Here is a 16267-nt window from a genome sequence, read left to right on the forward strand (position 1 = left end):
CTTTTATTGGTAAACTTTATGGGTGATTTTAATCCGCGATCGTTCAAATCAAGATATGGTACAAAAAATGTGTCTAAAGTTCCTTAATGCATCATAACAAATCATGCAATGATCTCAATTAGCACTTTTCTTGTAACAGTTGAAATTCGATTGTAACAACTGACTCCCTGCAGCCGACATGGAAAAATATGAGTATTTTAACGTTGATTATGAAAACGGCGTATTTCAGAGATCGCATTGGCGGACAATCACAGCGAGGTGATTCTCCTCTCCCCTACCGGATCCAACGTGACCAATCCAACGGAACCAGCTGGCACCCAGGCCCCGATCCTGGTCAACATCAGCTACACCCTCTGGGTTGGAAGCAACGTAAACGAGACGTACAACCTGACGATAACAGCCCCGAGGAACGAAACCTTCTACGAGGTGATGATCACCGCTGCTGAAATGTCGCCCCACTTCCAGTTTGCGGCCTCCGAATGGCCGAACGGTCATTACGTCCATACCTTGGCCGGATACAAGGAGGAGCCAATGTCCTATCATTATTGGTTGCTGTACAGACTGCCGACGCCACCGGAAGCTGGATCTCCGCCCGGAAATCAGCTGGTCGCACCAGGAGGTACTTGAACTTGTAATTTTCTAATGCCTCGAATTTCGCGATATTTATAAGCACGTCAAAGTTGCTATCCTCAACGTCGTTTCGCAGGTGTCGATGACCTGCAGATCAGCGAGGGCGACCATTATCTCTTCTGGTACAAAAAACTGTAAGGAAGTACGAATCCGGAATCGGAAAGTTCAGGGGAAACGGACAGATTCCGACGGAGGGACGAGACAAACCGAATCCAGGATTAAAAATAAGTAACTCGATCCGATAACGGGATCCTCGATGCATCCTGATAATTAGTTACGATTGAAAAACTGAACAACTTGTTATATTATTCATCAGAGGAACAGTTAATCATTGTTGAGATGGCGAATCAACGATCCATCTCAAAAGGATGCGTAATTTTGTGGAGTTATTTTGTCGCGTGTTACGTTCCGCACGTTTTATGCTCTGCATCATCGACACGCGGCAACGTCAAGTTTTATATGTATGAAACTGCAATGCACAACCATATTGTACTTATTATTATTATAATAATATTTAACGAAACAATCGATATATCATATTATTAGTATTAGTAATGGTACCATTTACATTTACGTGCATACATGCATATATAGGTGCGTGTTTATATGTGTGTGCGTATATGTACATACACACGCATAGATACATATGTATATATACATAAATTTATATAATTGATCGCGATGGATTTTCCCACCTACGGAATCGTATATTGTGTTTTTTGGGGGGATTCTTATGAGATATACAATTTTGAGTATCGATTGTAATTTATTCAATAAAGACGTGATTATCGCATACTTTGGTTCCCTGAGAAAACGGCGCACGGCAAATGAAAAAGGAGAAGAAAAAGAACTATGTCGGACGTGAAAGTTTGCCTCACTTGTGTTAGTCGAAAAATGTAAGGAAAGCAAAAAACTAAAATTGTACCCTTGATTGTTTCGAATATTTTTCTATTTATGAATCACTGGGAAAAAGAATGCCGCATATGATACCATGTAAGTTTAATAACAGAAGACATGCATTGTAATCATTAACAATCATAATACGTATATGCGACCAATTAGATGTATCGTTATAGCATCCCACACATATTGTATATCCTACGATCCGTATGGCAGAACCTGCGCGCGCATTATCCTTGTACCCTATAACAATAAATTGGTAAGATCAAATCAGGTAGAGGAAAAAGTGACGCAGCACTAGAATCTCTTCACACTCTGTAATATCGATTTTAATCACGTAATAAATCAAAAGATAATAAACTTAAAGTTGATATTCGTCGGAGGAACTGCAGGATAAAAAATTAATATCACAGAGATATTTTTCGTTCCGACTCTCATTTACACTCATTTCCGGTTTGAAAATGGTTCAGAAACATCTCAAATAATCATCTAAGTTTAAATATAGTATTGTAGAATTTCGTGATTGAAGTGTTGAAAATATTTGTGTTTCGACGAATTTTAATCGGGACTTATCAGTTCTATGGAAGCCATATATAATTATCAAGTTCGTAAAACTGGTATAAAATCAAACTAGAAAAGCATCAAGTTATCCAGAAGTTTGTATTGCGTTTTCAGACCAATTTGTTGAAGCACGTCTTTTATACGTTCTTAGGTTTCTTATCAAATATTTCCAACAGTTGGTCAAATCTCCCGGAAGAAAAAAATTTGTCATTAACTATAGTGGCTCGCATGCTAAAAACCACTTTCTAGTTTTGTTCCTGAAGAAACTCTAAAAAGATTCATCCGACGTTTATCAATATTCAAGTCGCAATTCATTTGGAAACAATCAATATAAAAATTTTCTCTTCTCATACGTATGCTCTAGGGTCCTTCAGAACAAAATAATTTACGATTTTCCACCGCGGCACTCCCTAAAAAGTTTGTTTAAGTCAAAATAAAGATCCTGTCAAAAGATGAGCGTTCCGCGTTATGTGGAAAATCGGCGCTCATTTGATTTTTCACTTTCTTTCATTTTTTAACTAAGAGCGATCTTCCACATAACGTAGAACGCTCATATTTGGACAGAAACTTTCTTTCAACCTAAACAAACTTTCAAGGGGTACCATGGTGAAAAATCGTAAACTATATTTTTCTGAAGCACCCTAGTATACACCCTTCTACAATTATCAGTTTCAAGTGTTGTAAATAACCAAATTATTTCACAACTAAATGAAGTCTGCACTTACGTAACATCTGACAGTCAAATTACTGGCTCCAGTTACGTTAATGCGAACGGCAATACTCGTCTCTTTGACAGAGGAACATTAATTATGTGTATCAATATTTTATCGTTTAACTCATAAAGTTGCCATTTTTTTTTTTTTTTTTTTTTGCCGAAACCAATCTGCACTGTTTTCTGTAGACCGATTTGAAATTAATTTCATAATTTACAGCGTGAAAAGATACTGCAAAAATGCACTAATATTATCGAAGAACAACCAGTTTCGATTCTTTGGTGAGTTTCGATGAGCAAAAATGAATATCTCTTTTCCTGGGACGTTTATTGTGCGATTGAGTCTTCATCTTGCTAGCACAGACTATACAGATTTTCCTCGACTTTTTCTCTTGCATTATTCCAGTGTTAATCCAACCCCAAGATCACTATTCTTTATCAAACTGGGAATGAAAATCACATAAAACGGAGTTCATATTCCATGATTTACGTAGCCGAAAACGATGTTGTTTCTTACTTCTAAATTTCATAATTCGCCAACGGAAGCTCAAACTAATTATTAAAAAGCAACTTTATACAAATCGGAGTCTTTTTATTATCATTTGGTTGACGTAAATATTAATTCCACTTTAAATGCAATTTTATCACTGGAAATAAATTTTTATAGTCGTCTACTATGGAGTTATTAGGTTGTAAATGAGTAGATTTGTTAGATGATTGCGTATAAAATTTTTTTCAAGCAGCGTTCAACTCTCTGTAAAAATATGTCTCGAGTATTTCTGTACGCTCATCCGTTGCCGAGTTAAAAACTTCAAAAGTGGCAAACAAAATTTTTCCCTTGTTAAATAAATGAAAAATGGGAGATTGGGATCAGGAACCTCTGAATATTAATATCCAGGTCTTACATTTGAACAGATATCTTATTTTACCTTACTGCAACCATAGAATGATTGACTTTAGAAAACAATTGGTTATTTTTCTCAAATTAGCCTAGCTATCATATAAACTCTAGTTGATGCCATGAGGAAACGATAGTAATAATAAAGAAAAATACGACGTTTCTGCATCAAGAAAACGGAAAGCGTGGTTCCATAAATAGTACCTACGGATCACCTTATCCGTCAGCACTCTCTGGTAAAATCATTCTTTCGAATTGTAGAACGAAACTTTTCATAATAGCCGTCTGCGCCGCAGTTAGAGCAGTATTCCATTTTGTGGTGAATTTTGGTTGTCGTTAAAATAAGGTAAAATATATTTTGTATGCCAATATTTTTAACGATTCAGTCACGATTGACACACTGCTAAAATTTTCAAAGTTATTTCCTAAGCCGTGTCGAATGTTTATGGGCAACAACGTATTATTCGCGACTAGCAATCCCGACGAAATGAAGGTGAGGTACTTTTTTGCAGCAATCCAGCTTCGCAAGCGAATCGAGTGGTTAAAATTTGGTTCGTCGTTACAGGTGATATTCCATGGTTCGAAGACCCCCGAGAAAGGTGATATATATCTGACTTCTCGCGGCCGTGGTTGGGTTAAGGATTGCTGATTAATCAGTCATCGATCAGTCCCAGTGAGGCAAATAAGATTAGAACTTTATTATACAGATTGAAACCTAAGATTAGACTTTTGTCAGATCTACTAAAATTAATGGCTCTTATTTGACATACGGGACACATAATGGCTCCCATTTCCGGAAGTGTGTTTTTTAATTTCTTTAACTGAACATCATTTAGCTTAATGATTTTCGGTAATTTTCTGGTAGTTTACAGCTTCTGGCAGTCTGGTAGCTCACGCTCGATCGTAATTAATGAAAAAATAAATTATATACGTCGTGAGTTTTAATAACAATTTTCCTTAGTAGCCTCACGTTCCCCCACGCCACGCTACACTGATATACCTATGTCCCACATTATTGAGAGCATTTATACTCAAGTTTCGCTTGCGATTTGCAAACATGCGATCAGTAACTTACAATTAGCGTGACCTCCATTAATTCTGTAATTCAGATATACATAAATAACGAATGGTCATACTTTATTTTTGCGGCCTCTGGCTGACGCTCCTGAATAAAACCCTGACGTAACAATTTTTTAGATTATGCAAAGACACTAATTTATCCAGCAAACAATAACCGTGAATATATTCAAGAAATACGCAATAATGAGTTTGTTTCTGCGTGTCAATGTATCATAATTATCGTTTCGCAATCTCACCGCGACGATCACGCTAGATAGGATTTTACTAATAATGATCTTAATGATTTTAACCTTCCGAACAGGATTTTGTTGAAATTTTGTAATAAAACAAGCCGGTTTGGGCCGAGCCTAAGCCAGCCTTTGGACTTGCCGTTTTCAAACTCTTTTCGAGCTGTGATAGTAATAATAACAACAACAACCTATTTGTAATGTCACAGTTATTTAACTTTTTCCGAAATTTTGTTATTAGAATCATTAAAAGAGTTCACGGAACAAAAAAATATTAATATCCTATTCGAATTTCAGACTACAAATTCAGATTCGTGATTGTCGATTCAACAGCCCTTGGATAACATAATTCTTTTATTTTGAAACACTACAACGGATCACCGTTATAAATTTGGGAATTCTGACCTGGGATCCGTTGTCGGTGACCCAAAAAACCTCCGCCTACTTATTTCTACTAGAAGTCAAATATTTGTAGATTTTATTCCACCATATTAGATTCACCATTTCGGATTTTGCAAATCTGACCCCAGATTCCTGATCAGCGACGCCAAAAACATCATGGTGCCAAATTAGATTCAAATCCGTTGATCCATTCTCAAGATATGATTTTGATTTTATTTTCTGGAAATTTGTTATTCAAATGATTCAAAAAGTGCCGAACCGATCAAAGCCAAAATCTAATCAGTTCTAAATTTGGAAAAGTCGCATCGATCGAGACCAAAATCATTGAAATCAGGTCACTCGTTTTTGAGGTAACGTCTGGCAAAAAAATGATCCCTCACATATATACACACACACACGCGCGCGTCCATCCGAAAGTGGTCGGAGGTGATTCTCTAGATCTTGAAGCGTCGAGATTTAGTGAAAACTCAACTTTTCATTTCCGGAGGGATTACAATAATTTCCTTTTGTCTCGGAAAACGGAGAAACGGGAAGTTCAAAATGTATAGTCGAACAAGCATGCATATCCAAACGCCAACAAGTAATACTGACTGAATCAAATCCTTTTTTTTATTATTCAGTGTGACGTTTTATTTTCTTAATTTCTTCCATTCGCAATGTTCTTGTATGCCAACAAACTGAATGTGTTTTTCCGAACACCAATAGCTCATCTTAAGTTCGATGAAATCACAGTTTCGTAGATTGCGCACGTGGAAACCATCGACCCATCGACTGGGTCGTTGAATGAGACGACTGTTCTGGTAGGGTTTTCGCCGGTGCATGCACAAGGATATTCACTCCATCGTTGCATCCAAATTACGTTTTTTATCGTACGGAAGTTGGCAGAACACAACGACGGAGCGTTGAATTTTTGCATGTCTTTACGGAGAACGTAAGCACGATACCATTTCCGAACGACGCGTTATCACATCAACAACGAATCCTTGTGTTATCGCGAAAATACGCAATGCAATCACTGGTGTTGAAAATATTGATGAAAAACATTCCTTGTAGCTGGAAGAATCGATCGAGGGTACGGTCTAACAACGTTGAGAATATATTTCATTTACAATCAGGCAGTTATACGGACAAGAAAAAAACAGCTCCGAGAGCCTACTTCTCGAACATAATTTGATGACAACGGAAACGATGACACTGAGTGTATAAATCATTTTCGCAGGAAATGCGCGTCACGACGATCCCCCAACAAATAGCAAGGCTGTAGTTTGACAGCATGAATAATTACAAAATTGAATCCAAACGAAACTCTTTGCATTACTGAACTTTATTACTTTCAGAATAATTTATGCACTCATCGACCAGGTGATACGATGTGTCATCGTCAAGCTTTTTTAGATCATCTCATGAAAATGTACGACAAAAACGAAACGCTGACGGACCAAGAAATTTGTGAAGATGTCGATACTTTCCTGCTGGCTGTTGGTGTGAATTTTTTAATTCATATAAACTCAAATATGTGTTTAGATTCAGCAAATTTTCCAGATCAGCGTTATTTTTCATGCTTTCCCGATTCACCGACAAATTTTTTTTTTTTTTTTGAGTTCATCGTACCTGACCGTAGCAGTTCATGTTTGATTCTTTCCACAAATTTAATACACTTATCTTCGTTATGTAACGTCAATTCTACAGATCGAGCCGGCAATTGTTCATTTATAAGATATACCTACAAAAACACAAATGACTATTGTTGGATCTCAGCATACGTCGAAACATGGTACGAAAAAAACATACATATATGTATAGGGTATAGGTATGATATGTGCGAAGTGGTGTCAACTTTGGTGTTGGAAACGTATATAAACTCTTGAGTCTTCGAGGCGATCAGTTTAGTCGGATAGAACCGAATGTTCACTCGTGAGCGACAGTCATCCCAAGTGCGTGCCGAATGATTCTGAATTTTCGGTACATATGTTGAGTCTAATTTTTACCTTCAAATTCAAATTCAATTTATATCGTACGATATTCCGAATTTGCGTTCCGTATTTCTATCTGGTATAACTGATTCTGCGTCCATAAAGAAGCTGAAAGTGATCCTGGGTGAGGTGGGTGACGATTTTTCTCAACGAACTTTAGGATTAATAAAAATATGTGGCAAGTATGGTACAATGCAATGTCTCGTTTGTAAATGAAAAGTTCAACCGACTCAAACGATGAAGCCCCTTGACCCTATTTCTCGAAGGGTATTAAAAAAATTGCAAGGTTGTGAACTTCATTTGTCTACATGGACTAATAATAAAATAATGAAAATAAGATTCGATACACAGCATGGATCTCATCATATATCTCCACTCTCTGATAAAACCATTGATCTAAGTTACAGAATGGACGTTGTCGCAATATCCGCTTGTGTCGTCGTTTGCGCGGTATTCTACGCGGTTGCGAAGCTCGTGAATAAGCTCGCAATCAGAGATGACGCCTCCAAATTCGAGGGACCGCCAAGCTTACCCTTGATTGGAAGTGCCCATCTATTTATAGGAGGTGGCGAAGGTAAGCATCAATGCTTCGTCATATCCTTTGACTTGCAATCCATGAATCCTATATTTTTAACAATTACAGCCATTCTGAGAAGGACTAGAGAATTTGAGAAGTTGTATTGCAAGCCGTATCGAATATTTATAGGCAGCCAAGCATATTTCGTGACGAGTAATCCTGACCAAATAAAGGTAAAGTACTTTCGTGTGATGGCAATCCAGTCTTGCAAGTGAAACGTTAAGCGACTAAAACTCAGTTTGTCAAAACAGGTGATATTAAATAGTTCGAAGACTATCGATAAGCCTGACAAATTCACGGATTTCTTCCAACCATGGCTGGGTTCAGGATTACTCACCAGTCCCGGTGAGTTCGTGTGATATTTTGAAATTTAAAATGTCCCGACTACGGATCGCACAACGCGACGATGATCGAGTGCAAAACTTACCCAAGTAATGACCGGTAATTGTCAGATTTCCGCAAGGAATCTCAGAACAACCGAGCATGGCATTTGGTTTCAGCGCCACTGTTTTACGGGGAAATGCCATTTTTAACCCCTACGTACACACCTCGTCATATTTTTGAGATTTTTTTTTTTCGATCTGAGCCTCCGGATCTAAGAAGTTTAACTCTTCGCGAAGAGATTCCCATAACTTTATTTTGAAAAAAAAGTTTTGCAATAAAAAATGAACTTGAAGTACGGTTAGTCCCAGGGGGCACCCAGGGTTCCAGGGTACCCACTAGAAAAAAATGTGATATATTTATCTGTAAATCAATGTTATTTTTGATAAATGTTTCATTGGGGTGAAATCGGTTATTAAAGATGCAAATCCAATAATTTGTTACTTTAAATATGTTTACTCAATTAAGTAAATCGATTTATGATGATTTCATTCACATCTCAACTCGAAGCGTAATTAAAACTGGATATGGGTACCCGGGTATCCCGGGTGCGTATTAACGTAGGAGAAGTTGGGTTCGCACATAATTGTTGATTCCTTCGTTGGCATTGACGCAATAGTGCGTCAACCTTTATTTCCCTATTTAACTTGCTCTGATTTAAAATTCGGGCCTCTCGTCGAAGTTTTTGGGCTCGCCGAATCTGAATTTGAAGTCAAAATTTGGAAATTCAAAATGACGGCGCCAATATAGCGGACAAAAATCAAAAACCTTGCTCGATCTAGATAAAAATAGGTACGATGGGATTTTCGAGTTCGCTACGAATCTGAACACAAAATTCAAGAATTTTTTCAAAAAAGTGCGAAAATCAGCTCGAAATAACCCATGAGTACCAAGATTTATCCAAATTAAACCATTTTTTGCACTTTCGATCACCATATTAGATCCGCCATTTCGAATTTTCAAATGATGAGTTCAGATACGTAATCAGCAACCTAAACAATCACAGGGTACAAGGTTTCAGGACAGAAAATTTTCCTGCCATTTTGACCACTTTTTGTCGAATTCTCTCTGCCGACGAAGGGGTTGAAGCATACATCCCACGTTATTGACAATATCCTTCACCAAAGTTTTTCTCACGATTTGCGACCGTGAGATCTGTCACTTCAAGCGAAAAACATTAATTAGAAAATTAATTTCGTAATTTGCAAATGAGTTACGCTCTTAAGGTCCTGAATTAAACGCTGACGTAACAATTTTGCAGATCACGGAAATTCAGTGATTCAGTGATGAGTAAATAACAACCCTGAGCGTATTCGAGGGACACGCGATACGAAATTTATTTTCACGCGTCATTGCGATCACCACGAGTATCACAATCGATTCGCAATCTCACCCCGATGATTACGTGACTCAACGATATTTACTTGTTCCAGCGCCGATGTGGCGAGTTCACCGAAAACTGATTCAGCCAACGTTCAGTTCTAACATTCTCAAGTCTTTCCTCGAAATATTCGCCGCCAAGGCAGTGATATTGGTCAACCGAATAGAGAATCACGTAGACGGACCAGAATTCGAAGTGCAGAAGTACTTCTCGCTGTGCACGCTGGACACAATCTGTGGTACGTTTGCTGAAATGACTACAAAAATATTTTCCCATCGTTCGATGCATTTTGCTTTGGTGAACGATTGCAAGTACACATTTCTCGTATCTCAGGGACGGCGATGGGTGTGGACTTGGAAGCGCAGACAAAAGGAGAATGTCGATACGCGGAAGCAACACGATCGTAAGTCAATCAAACTTGAAATCCAGTGATCTCTGATCGAATTGCGGCATTCGCAATAATCGCGATCCTGATATTGCAAAGACTTCGTTATCGCTTGTTGCACTTCGCTCACAATGTTTCTTCGCCGTATAGTAAAAAAAGCAACTTATTTCCACACGTTGCATTAGCCCACCGAATAAAACCGTTCGTAAATTACTCGAACGCTTTTTCCAGCTGTCGCTATTCCTCTCTGCTCTCAACCCTTCGTCTGCACACACGGTCATTTTGACGACCAATTTTTCTTTCAACTGAAATAGCGCTGAACATGACTGTCGACTTCAAGCACTTTTTCCGACGGTTACATCTCTTAATACTCGATAACGCAGTAAATGAAAACTCTTCTTTAAGTATTATTTTGAACGCACGAGGAAGGACCGTCTTCACTTTTCTTAAGTCGCTAAGAGAATAAGGGCTCTTCGGACCCACTGGTACCTTATAGGGCCCAAGCGCTTCAGGCTCCGACATCTGGATCGCATACGCAGCGTGAGATTTGAGAATAAAGCAGATAACCATAAAGCGTCCGAAGAGTCCCCCGTTTGTGGTTATATTTCCACTCCGGCACTCTCCATGTTGATTCGTTTTTGAACCCATGATCTCAAGGAAACATAATTCCCGGTATTAGTGATTCAATAATCCGATACGAAATTTTTCAAATCTGACTGCACAGGCTTGAAGTTTAATCAATTGATTACTAAAGTATTCCAGCATTTTTTTTCTCAAAGAGATTATAGTTGCCGAGATATTTAAAACCGAATATTGTCTAGGATCGGATTGACCCGACGTGCAGTTGACGGCTCGTAGCGGAAACGAAGCGCGCAGACGAAGGGTAAATGTGACAAATTGTCCCATATACTCAAAAAGTGTGGGGTAGGGTGAAAATGGTAATTAACAAGGGAAGTCGAGGGTCCACTCGATTGCAAACATTTTTGAACTTGAAATGCACTTTTATCAAATTTCACCTTGGTAAACACATATAATCCGAAATGTGTGTCACCCGGAAGCCTAAATTTTAAAACCGTAATCGATACGCAATTCTTCGAGTGTATCAAAGGTGCTGAGTGAAAAAAAAAACTCACTGGAAATCAACCCCCGCCCGGGACGTGCCGACCTGACTTGTCAACTGCTTTCAACTTATAGAACTTACGCACATCGTTATATATTTATTATACAAATCGGGATATATTCGCAGTCAGACAATCTGGCAGGCTTATCTTGCTGCTCGAAATCTTGACGTGTGCTCACGCAGTAAACGAAAAATTATTGAAACGTAATTAATCAGGTTCGTTTCAATGCCTACCAGTTCAAGTTTTGCTAGAAGACGGATTGCGTGTCACGAGAACCAATCAGAGTTGATTGTTTCAGCGTTTGGAATATGCATTAAAGGACTTGGTTTCTTTACATTTCTTTCTGTTTGAATTGCAACGGAATTTTAATTCGACTTATTCTGTAATATACACAATTCCATATCTATCCGTTTTCATTTCGGACTTTTATACAAATTTACAGTTTCGACTATAAGCGCTTTCATGGTTTTATATTCGTTTCTTTTTTAATGTATACAGTTCAATCCGTGACGAAAGATTCCGAATATTTCTGCCCATGGATTGGGGCTGATTTTTGTAATATCCAATAATACGTTGACTCTTGAATTCCGGATTGACAGACACGTAAATCAATCAATTTTAGTATTATTAGATGCCTTTTCGATTACTGGGGAAACTTCAGTGTGCAAACGGGCTGCGTACAATTAAGGGTGTTTGAAAAATTATTTCACGCCCCAACCCCTACTAAACTTGGATTTGATAAAAAAAAAAAAAGCAATTCACGTCAATTCACGTCTGTGACGAACTCTTCGACAGGAAAAATATGAAAACACGGAGATTGTATTTCGAGCTAAGGAAGAAAAATTTCTTGCGTCAATTAGGTGATATAACTTAGAAATGCCTAATGACGGACGGCTCTTGCTTCACCTACAGAACCGAGTCTGCGCGACGTACTTGTGCTCTGTCTGAACTCGAGTTTTGAGGGAAAGTAGCATGAAATTTAAAAAAATATTTCTGTCTCGAAACACTCCAGTGTACATAGGAATGGTGTGGCAAAGTGCTGTAAGTTGATGTTCTGCCTGCACATTATACACTCTTTTTCCAAATAATCTATCTCAGCACTCGGAGTCGTTATAAAACTTTTCTTTTGCAGGGTTCTGCGTGCTATTTGTGCAAGAGCGTTCCAGCCATGGTTACACCCGAATTTCATCTTTTACCGGACTAGACTTGGGAAAGACCACCAAGAAAAGATTAAGTTCTTGCACAGCTTTGCCGAAAACGTAAGTTCGATACTATTCCTGACAGACGCATGATCAGTTCGATTATTAATCCCGTATTGCGACAGAGAATTCGTAATGTTAGCGATGGAATACAAGTGAATAGTAGTTAGTCCCAGAGCAAGAAGAATAAATCATACGCAGGGTGTGACAATCAACGTGGATTGTATATTTCGATCTAGGTGATACAGACGAAGAAGAGGCAAATCCTTGAGCGGACTTCTCGATCAGGATCAGTAGATGATGAATACAAAGACTGTGAGTGGTTGAATTATTTTCCACGAAATTTCACGTTACAACGATAAAGCGATGAATGGCCTGACGACATGGTTCGGCTGGAGAATTATTTATAACATAAATGTTCGAGTCATTTTGCCGATTCTCAGACAAACAATTGTACCTGGGAGTCCGCGGTGATAACTGCCATTTCACCAGGTGATAAAACACATCAGAAAAAGTAATTCTGACTGTTTTTCATTTCTTTCCTGGTGTTGCGTTTGCGACAATCGTGTCTCAAGGTGAACCGTTTTGTTATAAAATGGAATCGAATGTCAACGCTAATTGTGCGTTGGTCGATTGAATGAGGTCAAACGAAATTGGTTCTTGCGTGTGAAACAAAGTCTCAGCATTCTTATGAATATACGAAGGCACCGTGGCTTGCTTTGGCGCATGCGTACTTCCGGTTTATTATTAACTCAATTTTTCGTAATGTGTGATAGAACGTAAGTTATCTCACTCTGTGTAATTACATATTTCTTTACATCGCTTTTGTTCTTGTCTTGTTATCTGCTATACAACACACATTAGACTTTCAAATTGGAAAAAATGTAATTCTTTCATCCGTAACTTTGAGGAACAGCGGGCACTTTCTGAAAACAAAAAATAGCTCCAGTCGAGGTTGTAACAGACGTCATGAAACTCTCGAAGACATCGGTAAAATGATGAGTTTAACCGATGTCTCCCAGATGTAACTTTGTTGTGTCAGGAATCGGGGTGGTGACCCATCAGCAGAACTTTGTTTTCAATACTTAACTTTGATGTTGAGATCCAACAGGTGATCCGACGGCCCACCGTGAGATATTTTTAGACCGTCTCGTAAGATTATCCAGAAGCAACGAAACGCTGACAGACCGAGCGATCCGCGAAGAAGTCGATACATTAATTCTGGGTGTGAGTGTGAATTAGTTTCGTATCAACACACTTATATGTCTTCACTAGGGTGGTCGTTAAATGTAACATGGGTGACGGATGGTCATGAATCGGCTTCAAAGCTAGAAAAGGTCTAATTTTTTCAAATTCTCATTTCAAGTCCCTACTGTGCTGGCAGGCCCCCGATTTTTTTTTCAATTGGAAAAATAGGGAATTTCGCGATGTCCGGGATCTCGCCTATTCACAGCGCTTTCGGATAGGAAGTTTCCTTGAGATTACGCGAGAAATGATTAAAAATATCCCGCACATGCGTAAAGTTGTTAAAATCGATTTGAATATCAAGAAATAGGGGAAATTTGATTTTTTCGATTTGGAATACCGAGGCTTGCTTGATATTATAATTTTTTGGTAAGGCGACCCGCTTGCTGAACGTTTACGTGGCCTAAGTGACCCTGTGGTCGTGTTTTAATTTTTATTCAGGGATGTATTTTGGACACTTTTTAGCTGGAAATTGTATTTGATCGGAATTTTTGAACTTCGCGATTCTCTAAAAATCTGAAAAAAGTCGAAAACATTTGTCATGCTATGATCAACAATTATCAATATTCCTATTACTTTGCGGACTGGGATGATTTATTAGATTTTTTTTTCGTAATCCGGAGGAAATTTCCTATCCGAAACCGCTGTGAATAGGCGAGATCCCGGGAATCGTGAAATTCCTTATTTTTTTAATGAAAAAGAAAATCAGGGCTCTGCCGACACAGTAAGGACTTGAAATAAAAATCTGGGAAAATTGAGGGGATTTTTTTTTCTAGATTTGGAGCCGATCTAATACCATCCAACATTGAAATTACAAAAACAGCCATTCAACGACCACCCTAGGGTTCACATCATTTCATATTGATTCACCGACAAACTTGTTGTCTACTTCATTTTGTAAAACATAACTCACTGAGCTTCAAGGCTGGCCTTTTTATATGAGAATGGAACCAATAAACCCGACACACAGGACCACAAACCTATAATTCAGCTGAATATCTTGATCAATTCCAGGGAAGTAACACAATGCCAATTGCGATGTCGTTTTTGATGTTGATGCTGGCTTCTAACCAAAATATACAGGTATGTCATCAAATCTGCGAAATGCAGGTACGTCTACTCCTTGACAAGCTTGAGTATGAGGTGTACGCGGAGCTGATTAACTTTTAATATCACCACGAAAGCATAAGGTGTACGAGGAATTATACGAGATTTATGGGGACGAAGATGATGGAGAGCTAAGCATCACCGCGGAAAACTTGTCACGCATGGTGTACTTGGAACGAGTGATAAAAGAAACTCTCCGACTGTTTCCAGTCTTTCCGGTTATCTTCCGAAAGGTGACGGAGGATTTGAATTTAGGTCGGCAAGTTTTCATTATTAAACTTATTCAACTTCTCTGCAAAGTTGACGCATTTTTCATTCAGCTATTATCACTGTTGCAGGTGAGCGCACTTTGCCAAAAGGAAGCGCAGCTGTTATCTACATTATGGGAGCGCACAGAAGCGAGGAAAACTGGCTCGATCCACTTAAGTTTGATCCCGACAGATTCTTACCAGAAAAATTCGCAGAGCAACATCCATATTCGTTTATTCCTTTTTCCGGTGGACCACGAAATTGTATAGGTAATGAAATGTTGTGGATAATCCCGAACCACTTCCAATTCGCTGCGAATTCACGAAAACGCACGGTATAAAGAACTTTTGTAGTTGGACCGTTTCTGAGATGGATTTTTGAGATCAAGATCTGCAGTTTAGAGGCGCAATGATTGAATAAAAAGACGTGATTTCTTGGGATACACCTTAATAGAGGAGATTGTATTGATAATGCAGGAGAACTCGATCGATTTGTTTCAATTTCAGGCTTCAAATACGCCATGCTGTTCATGAAGACGCTCGCGGCAACACTTCTTCGGAAGTACACTTTCACCAAGAATAAAATTGTACCGGTGGAGAATGTCCGAATCAAACTGGAAAGTGAATTGCAGCCCGCAGAGCCCATCACCGTAGGGATCAAGAGACGGATGCAAAAAACTGAACTTACCTCGGACACTTCCATTTCCCCGTAACAACTATTAATCTAACCGTCGGCGATATTACAGCATTTGCGAAGGATAATATCTCGAAGTATCTTAGGTAAAACCCAGCGGGGAAAAGTGCAATTAGAATGGCAAAAGGGCTTACAATATGTATTTTTCCTTATCCCGCTGTTTTATTTCAAGTTAGAAATTTTGAGGCAAAAGGGCGTAAGCGCCTTTGATGGGCTTTTCTGCCATTAACGAAGTCTTGGATTACGTAATGCCAAAAGGGTGTATTCGCGAAAATATTTGATTCTCGAATATCATGAAGTATGGAAATATGTTTTGCGGATACGCCCTTTTGGCATTGATTCATCGAATTTTTCAATAGCTGGGACTCATCTTTGGCGTTCACGCCCTTTCTCTTTTATTGTTGATTTGTTTTTCTCTTTTCTCGATACCCGAATTTCTTCCGTTCCAAAGGCTTCACCGTCAAATGAGGAAATACCGATTTTCAGAATCTCTCAAGCAGTTCTTCTATATTTATTGTAAAACTGTGGAAAAATCCTCGAAATAAA

The 16267-nt window shown here is 38.6% G+C and overlaps 2 protein-coding genes across 2 annotated transcripts in view; both read left to right on the forward strand.

Moving 5' to 3' along the window:
• LOC124407509 (uncharacterized protein CG3556) overlaps window positions 1–854 on the forward strand; it is a 42323-nt gene extending 41469 nt beyond the window's left edge. The window contains exons 6-7 of the mRNA XM_046883721.1: window positions 230–619; window positions 707–854. Of these exons, the coding sequence (XP_046739677.1) occupies window positions 230–619; window positions 707–768 (452 nt within the window). The 3' untranslated portion in view covers window positions 769–854. The remainder of the gene's footprint in view (window positions 1–229; window positions 620–706) is intronic.
• Window positions 855–7791: 6937 nt separating this feature from the next.
• On the forward strand, window positions 7792–15740 carry LOC124406530 (cytochrome P450 4C1-like). The gene is made up of 12 exons (XM_046881966.1): window positions 7792–7957; window positions 8027–8133; window positions 8212–8305; window positions 9775–9960; window positions 10056–10125; window positions 12361–12487; window positions 12667–12742; window positions 13539–13654; window positions 14687–14755; window positions 14857–15034; window positions 15118–15297; window positions 15535–15740. The coding sequence occupies exons 1-12, from the start codon at window positions 7792–7794 to the stop codon at window positions 15738–15740; spliced, it is 1575 nt and encodes a 524-aa protein (XP_046737922.1).
• Window positions 15741–16267: the final 527 nt, after the last annotated feature.

The sequence above is a fragment of the Diprion similis genome, chromosome 6 (assembly GCF_021155765.1).
Source record: "Diprion similis isolate iyDipSimi1 chromosome 6, iyDipSimi1.1, whole genome shotgun sequence".
NCBI lineage: Eukaryota > Metazoa > Arthropoda > Insecta > Hymenoptera > Diprionidae > Diprion > Diprion similis.

Coding starts and splice junctions, on each gene's coding strand:
- LOC124406530 (XM_046881966.1), top strand. CDS start 7,792: ATGGACGTTGTCGCAATATCCGCTTGTGTCGTCGTTTGCGCGGTATTC. Junction 8,306..9,774: donor AGGATTACTCACCAGTCCCG/GTGAGTTCGTGT, acceptor TACTTGTTCCAG/CGCCGATGTGGCGAGTTCAC. Junction 15,035..15,117: donor GACGGAGGATTTGAATTTAG/GTCGGCAAGTTT, acceptor TCACTGTTGCAG/GTGAGCGCACTTTGCCAAAA.